The sequence below is a fragment of the Pelmatolapia mariae genome, unplaced genomic scaffold, assembly GCF_036321145.2.
Source record: "Pelmatolapia mariae isolate MD_Pm_ZW unplaced genomic scaffold, Pm_UMD_F_2 NODE_ptg000138l+_length_30864_cov_1, whole genome shotgun sequence".
NCBI lineage: Eukaryota > Metazoa > Chordata > Actinopteri > Cichliformes > Cichlidae > Pelmatolapia > Pelmatolapia mariae.
This window is the reverse complement of record NW_027051844.1, coordinates 15,035-23,129: the sequence shown is the minus strand read 5'-3', so window position 1 is coordinate 23,129 and position 8,095 is coordinate 15,035. Positions and strand designations below refer to the sequence as shown.

Here is an 8,095-nt window from a genome sequence, read left to right as displayed (position 1 = left end):
GCCTCTTTTTCCTCCTCAATCAATGCTACAGTGTTGGTCCGCGCTGCTGCACGATCAACAATGAAATTAAAAACTCCTCAAGGAAACTCGAGGATAAAGGTTGGTGGGGCTGACACCCACTGTTTCCTGTGAGGAATGAATGACCAGGCTGCAGACAGGAGCAGAGGACACTGCAGTGGTTCGGCAGCTGGTATGGTGCAACAGCTCAAAAACCTCTTCTGCTATGACGAGCCTGCTTATGTGTTTATGTTGTGTGCTGTTGGATCTTATGGCAGTCCACAGTGAGTATATAATCTGCTTTGTTTTTATAGTTTTGCTAACAAAGGATTCAAGCTTTCTTTGATATAAAATATTATATCCAATCAGAGTTTTTCCACATTACTAAAACATTAGCTCCCATTCTCCCAGATGTGTGCCTGAGCTAATTTATTGAATCAATCACTCTTTTAGCAAAACCCTAAATGGTAAATTATCATTTAACCTTTCTGCAAGCACTTTTTTTTCCTCAGGGGGCAGAAGTTAAACACACCTAAAGCACAGAAATCCTTTAAAACTCTCAACTCAGCTCAAAACGGTGCATGGTTTGTTGCTAATGATGGGAGGGAAACTGATAAAAGGTAGAGTGTACATGGGTGCATGGGTGTGCTGAAGGTTGATACCAACACTGGATGGCAGCAATCTGGGAGACAGAGGAGGGAGAGCAAATTCAGTTCAGTAATTTTAGATGGACTTGGAGCAACTGAGACAGAGTATACTGTGGATGAAATTAAAAAAAAAATTAGAAGGAACATATAATATGAGTCTTATACAAGTCTTCTGCAATAACATATAATCTATTTGTTCTTTTTCTTTTGTGAATGAGGGAAACAGTAACAAGTGGAAGACCTAATGTCATCAGATCCTCTGTTGCCACCGTGCAGAGGCTCTGATGGGTGTGTACGCTGATGTTTCAGTGCATCACCTTGTTAACAAAAAAGAGTCTGGAGAGGGAGATGGTGGCTGGGAGTCCATTTCTCTTTTTTGCATCTTGTTTTGAAATTTTTGTAGCTATCTTTCAAAATTTACAAATTGTACAATTTCCTTTTATAATTAAGCCAATGTCAGAAAATGTTGTAAATGTTGTTTGAATTTTTTTGTGTGTTTTTAATGTTTTGGGAAAAGAATCAAAGGACTTGAGAAACGTATCTTAGTACTTACGAAAAACTCTTGGCAATTTATGTCTCAGCATGATGATACTGAGAGTTAGTCCGAATGTTGTTGAACTTTCAATATGACTACTTAAATATGGCTACCATCAACAGTTAGGTAGCCAAATCCACTCAGCAGCACCCCCGTATCCCAACTATACTTTTACATGGCATTCTTCTGATTAACAGTAACAGTTTTAATAAAAAATGCAAATATATATTGGATATATAAATATACATATTGGACGTGATACAACATTACTAAGGGAAAATGTGTGTTCCCCAACTGGTTAGCTGTGATTCCTGGAGGTTTCTGTCTCTCACTGGGTGAAACTGAATTCAAAGAAGGTTCTTCTCCAAAAACCGCTCAGTGCTTACTTTGTCTCTGAGCAGATTGCTGAGATTGTTTATAGATTTTCACGTTTGTCTGTAATCGCTAACTACTAGCTGAGCCATAGTACAATTTGATAAAGTGCAATTCAAACCAGAGAAGGTTTGCCTTCACAGTAAAAGTTGTGCTTCATCACTGCAGACAAGAAGTTTCAAAAGAGCAAAAATAGTCTCTGCTGCAGCGCGGAGAGCAGCTCGACTGTTTGTACACAAGTCTGTCACTTCCATTCATATTATGACTGCAGCACTGGTCATGTGTCTGCAAAAACTCAGTAGATCCCAGATTAAATCTGTAGTTTTTTTTACCATCCATATAGGTAACAACGAGCAGGTCTGATGAAAGTATGAAAAAAATACGTTTTTAATCTGAACATGGAAATTTGTTTTGGGGGAAGCAGTTTGAAAGTCTGCTCGCGGTTAGATTTATGAATAGCGACTGGAAACAACTGTCAGCCGTGTCTCGTCTGTGTCTAATCTTCACAAAGTCCACTTCTACATATCCTATTCATTTTCAAAGATAACTTAAACAGAACACACACAACTTATGTTCCTTTCTTGGCTTGCTAATGTTTCCATACAGGCCGTGTGCTCATGCAGGGCCGTATAGTAGGTGGTCACACCGCTGCACCAAATTCCATCAGATACCTCGTGTCACTGAAGAGCACCAGCGGCCAACACTTTTGTGGTGGATCACTAGTTCACAGGTACTGGGTCCTGACTGCAGCGCACTGCAACATCGGGTAAGAATGTTCAAGATCTGCCATTAGCAACAATCTGTGACTTCTAAAGTTTCATGTGTCTAAAAAAAATCCAACTACGGTTTATCAGTCAGTTAATTGAGTAATCTACGAACTACAGGATATATTGCAATAACTTGGTTGATCTCCTAAGTTCAAACTTTTAGCACTCAAATACTGTAGCATACCTCTAAACTCCAAAAAAAACAAAAACAAAAACAAACTTATGTGAACGTAACAAGTATCATTGAGCACAGTGTTCCTCTCACTTTTATTATTTCATAAGGGTTGGTGGCTGGACGTTTCAAACAGGTATAGTGCTATGGTAACAAGGGGATCTTAGTATGTCATAGTAAACATCCATCGATTTTCTTCCACTTATCTACTTAAGGGTCGAAGAGGGGTGGATGAGAGGCAGGTTGCCAATCTTCCTGAGCTAACACATAGAGACAAACAAACATTCAGGCTCACATTCACACCTAAAGCCAGTTTAACACCAGTTAACCTTAAGCCCATGGATGTCTAAGATTGTTGGAGTAAGCCACAGTAACCTGAAACAGGGAGAAGATGCAAACTCCACACAGAAATGCCACAGCTTGGATTTTGAACCCAGGACCTTCTCGCTGTGAGAGAAGAGAGCCTCAGAGAGCCACCAGCATGGCCGTAGATGTAATATTTATGGGCATCCACACAGTAAGAGAGTAACAGCATCGTAGCAAACAAGGGACTGCAAAAGGTCTAAGAAATTCAGCAAGAACAAGTGAAGTAAGTGAAGTAAGTAAGCAGCAACTAAGTATGTTAAGTATGTTAACTTTAAGATCAGAGATTATGGGAGCCAAGGGTGCAGTTTGTTTGACTTGGAAGGTGGTAAATACATCAGAGGGTTATCTATGTAACCTGGAATGTCCACTAGGCACTGCAGGTTGTGTGCATCATTTCCAAATGTGGGCTGGCTATTCTCTACAGCCTTCATTTTTGTGAACTCAGATGTAGCTGATCAAAAGAATGGATTGTCAGCCACAAATCAAGGATGAGGATATGTACACTTCCATCACAAATCTGAAACACTTTCACAGACGGGAACATTTCTCTGGCATTTTTTCAGTACACTGTGGTTCAGAGTTAACTTGGCATGATTTTCTATTGCGAGCAGATGGTCCCAACAGATGCCTAAACACAAACATTCATTCTGCTGTGGGTAGGTAACGTCAGGACACAAACTCAACCTTTATGGGGGCCAGTGGGAAGTCAAACAGCACACAGATGCGGTTTAGTCAGCTGACCTTGGCACATCACTGAGAAAGACGGTGAAGTGTGATCTTGTCTGGATGTAGGAAATTGGCCATATTTCTGTCACACTGTCCCCTTCCCCGCCTGCTCACAGTAAGCCATTGTTCACTGGCAGACAAGCAGTTCATGGTGGTCACGATCAAGCCCTGTGCACACTTTGAGTTTGACTTTGTATTCAGGTCGTTTTACTTTATCTTTGTCTTTCATTCATTTAGTAAGATACAAACAAATAGCTAACTAAGCTCATATTATTTGTGGGATTAAACAAAAGGCTTCTTTTGTTTCCTCTTTCAAAGAGATCACAATTACACGATTACATCTCCGTGGCTTTTTAGTACTCTGTTAACAAATGTGATGCAACATGGATTTCTGTGTTTTAGGGCAGAGCAAATGATGATAGTGGCAGGCGACTACAAGGTAAACGTCTTTGAGGGTACTGAACAGTACGCTAAGCCCCGCATCTTGGTCATCCATCCCCTGTACAACAGGAGCACCAACAACGCAGACATCATGCTCATTAAGGTGCTACAGAATCGGTGCAGTAAAGTTACCAGTGGTTTGTTAAAGTTTAATCTGTTACATCTTTCTTTTTTAAAAAAAAAAACAAAAAACATGTTCACATGGAAACTGTACAATTTTCTGTCCAGCTGCGGGCTCCCATGGTTCTGAACAAATACGTGTCGCTGGCGCCTCTTCCCAGGCAGGGGACAGGTGTAGCTGAAGGCCACGTGTGTCGGGTGTCTGGGTGGGGCTACAATAGTCTGGAAGGAGGCCAGGTGCCTGTCACACTCAGGACAGTCACAGTGCCCATTGTCTCAACTGCAAGGTGTAACAGCAGCGACTCCTTTAATGGAAACATCACAGCAAACATGATCTGCGCTGGCTACAGCACTGGAGGCAAAGATGCATGCAAGGTACAAAGAACAAAGACACCACCTTTCACTAATCAGAAAAAAAAACATGTTTTTAAAAGTTTCAGCTGCAAGGTAAGTGAGTGTTGGACACCACCGCAGCCCTCTGTGCCAAGCATGTTCATTTGATGTTTTGAAAAGGCAAGAAACTCATTTTGAGGTAATAGACTCTCAGAGGTACCATCCATGGTTATCACACAGCACAAGCTGAGCCTACTTTCATCATCTCACTTAAGAGCAAAACAATAACACAGTTCTGCAAACCTCTTTCCCCCAACAGTGTAAGGATACAGTTGATCATGTCAGTGTTGGTTCGAGCTACAAGCTTTTATTAAGGAGACATGCATGTTTGTCCTGAAACATTACTGCAGTTGTAATAATTGCATAAGAGATAGAAAAGCAACCCTTAAAGTAGCAACACAACTGAAAACCTTGACCGGAGTTTTCGCTTACATAGCAGCAAAAATAACCTATGATTTGGTTATTTGCATCGTGAAAGAGTTTCAGCCCGGCCGTTGGTGTGAAACAATAATTTACATGAAATTCAGCGTTTGATATGTGAGTAAGCTATGTCTCACCTTCGGCAAAGTAGAGAATGACTAGTTTAAAATAAACTCTATGTAAAACCTGTGTGTTTGATAAAGTCTTTGTGTGTTGGGGTTTTTTTTTTCAAGCAATAATAATGAATGAAGACATTATGATTTAAAGTTTAGTATTAAAACAAAAAACAGCCAGAACTTTTCTAAAGGAAAAGCAGACCAGCTGTACTCAGTCAAGTTTAAATCCATACCTTGTTGGCCAGTTGGAATTTGTCTTCACCACTACATCCTAAAAGCCACATGTGAGTATTTCACACATGCAGTGCATTATACATGAGATATGGTACTGCTTCAGTAATGTTGAGGTCCAGGCTCTGGGGAGGCCGATGCAATGACTGACGGTGTTCTGGTGTGAGTTTTTCTATCCAGATATGGTTTTGCTGTTTGAGATCATTGTCACCCTGAAAAACACAGTTGTTGCCATTCAGATGCTGTCTACATGGTATCCCATGATACTTCTGTGTTTATAATTCCATCACTTTTGACAAGATCACCGGCTGCAATGCTTCCACCATGTTGACACCAAGATAGCTGTCGACAAAATTTGGATTCATCGCCCATAAGGCCTGTCACCACTGATTTTCAGTCCAGTTCTTGTATAATCTGGCATTCCTGTCTTTTCTCCCTCTTCCCTTACCTTAAAAATGGCTTTTTGACAGCCACCCTTCCACTGAAACCTTTTCTGATTAAGCGCTTGCAAAAAGTTTACATTTTAGCCAGATGAAACCAATTTATCTGGCTAAAGATAAATTGGTTGTTTGCTAAGTTGTCTGTTAGAAACAACCCTTATTCACATCTTGACTTAGGTGCCCTTTTAAATCTTGAATGATTCATGGAAAAAACATTTTCTCATGAAACTGTGGCACAAACATGAACTGAATCATTCAGTAATAAAAGATTCTCTGTAAAATATAGATCTGGCATTAACACACTCACAGGGATGAGGGGGGGCAAGGAAATGAGGTAGAGACAATATATACACACACAGGACAATAAGCAGATACACAACAAGTAGGACGCACAGCTGGAAGCTAAAGGAATAACGAGGTGCGGGAAGTAAACACAACGCCAGACAAAGAGAAGAACAGTTACCAAAATAAAACAGGAAGACATATCTGAATGGGAAACAATGGTTAACTTAACACAGGGGAGCACAGAAAGATGAAGGTCAAAAGTAGATGAGACTGGAACACAAAAAAACACAAAGAGAAACTAACTCAAAGCAAATCGGAACGTCAGCAGAAACTGAAACTAACAAGAACTGAAGGCTCGACAATCAGTGGAAAAAAGAATAGATCAGACCCGAATAACAAAGTACATAATAAAGAGTCTATACAAAACATGAGCTAAACACAACTTGAAAATAACACAACAACTGAATAGCCTGGAAACTGAATACTGGCTAAACAAGGAATACAGAAACTAAGCCCAGAGGGTAGCCTAAATGCAGGACTTCTTCCAATAAAGAAGCAAAATCCAAACAGGGTGCAGGAAAGGTAATTATAAAAAACGAAGAAGTCACCAAGGAGACATGAAACCTTAACATAAAACATTCTCACAATCCAAAGGAAATATGAGCTCACAAAAACTGAAAACCCAGGGACCAAAACCAATGACACATGCCAAATGAGTGAAAAAGCAGCCAATGCCCAAACAAAAACTTGAAAAAATTTTTTGAAAGAAAAACATGAAAATGCAATGGGTGGCTCAAGACTATTGCACAATGCTCCACATTTAAATATTGGAACATGTAAATGTTCCTGTACTGTCTTTTACAGGAACTACAACTGCATAACATCATGTGGATTATTAGCAGGGGTGCACATAAGTGGTCTGCAGGTGCGCATTCGCTGTCAAAATAAAAGACGCGCACCAGATAAGAAGTTGAAACGCACGTTTGCGTACATAAGATTTTCTGGAGGAGGACAGACATTTGTTTAGAACTCTTAAAGATGTCGAAGAAGCAATTACTTTGGTGTTCCTCCACCTTCTGCACCATGGTGCAAATTAGCTGTTATATCTGTATCATTTCATGTCCTTTTACAGTAATAGCCACATTTTACATGATTTCAGGTTTTTGTTGGGGGGTTTTTATAACAAAGTTTTTTAAAAAACACATTTATGCATTTTGGGAATCAGTTGATGTTGTTCTTTGAGCTAAATTAGACCAAAAGCAAGTAACCTTCGATACCTGGGATATCTGACCCACCTGGGCGGTAAATGCTTTTTGAAACAGTCTCCTATGAGGCGCCCATGTTCAGACACTTTGTATTATTTTGTGTATCATGTAACATCAGGGAAATTAAAGCAGCTTTACATCAATACTATGGTAACAAAAAACTTTTCCAGGAGTCACATTGTGAAATGGGAACTAATAGAAGGGTTTTATTGTTATTTATTACAGGGAGACTCCGGTGGGCCGCTGGTGTGTGACAGACGGATCTATGGAGTTGTATCCTGGGGCAATGGTTGTGGTGATGCTAAGTTTCCTGGAGTCTACACGGCCGTGTCCAGATTCCGCCGGTGGATAGATCAAACCATCTACGGGTCGTACATGCGTTGCTTCAAACCGTGGAGATAATGAAAGCAGCCATTTGGGCCTGAAAGGAAACATTCCCATAAACACGTTTAAGTTAGCATGGATAGGAAGTAGTTCTGTTGGAAGCTGCAGTGGCTGTTGAGAAAAACATTGCCGTGATAATTCAGATCACCTTCTGAATATAGTTAAACGCTGGATATTCTGAAGTAATTATTATGATTATAGGATTCACTAGAATGCGCACCGTTTACAGTTACTGTAAATGTAATTTTAGTAGAGCTCACAGATTTGTGAAACTTTTTTGATTCTAATAAAACACTCTGGGGCTGGTGTGGAGTTGTGTCAGGTCTGAATGCTGAATGACGAAAATCAGTTTTGGTCATAGTTTGACTTTTGTACAAAAAAGATAAATAGAAAAATCTGATCATGTACTTTCTAAAAA

The 8,095-nt window shown here is 40.0% G+C and overlaps 1 protein-coding gene across 1 annotated transcript; it reads left to right on the top strand.

The window, feature by feature from the left end:
• Positions 1-223: 223 nt before the first annotated feature.
• LOC134622680 (trypsin-like) lies at positions 224-7,695 on the top strand. The gene is made up of 5 exons (XM_063468069.1): positions 224-281; positions 2,158-2,317; positions 3,985-4,126; positions 4,252-4,518; positions 7,519-7,695. The coding sequence occupies exons 1-5, from the start codon at positions 224-226 to the stop codon at positions 7,693-7,695; spliced, it is 804 nt and encodes a 267-aa protein (XP_063324139.1).
• Positions 7,696-8,095: the final 400 nt, after the last annotated feature.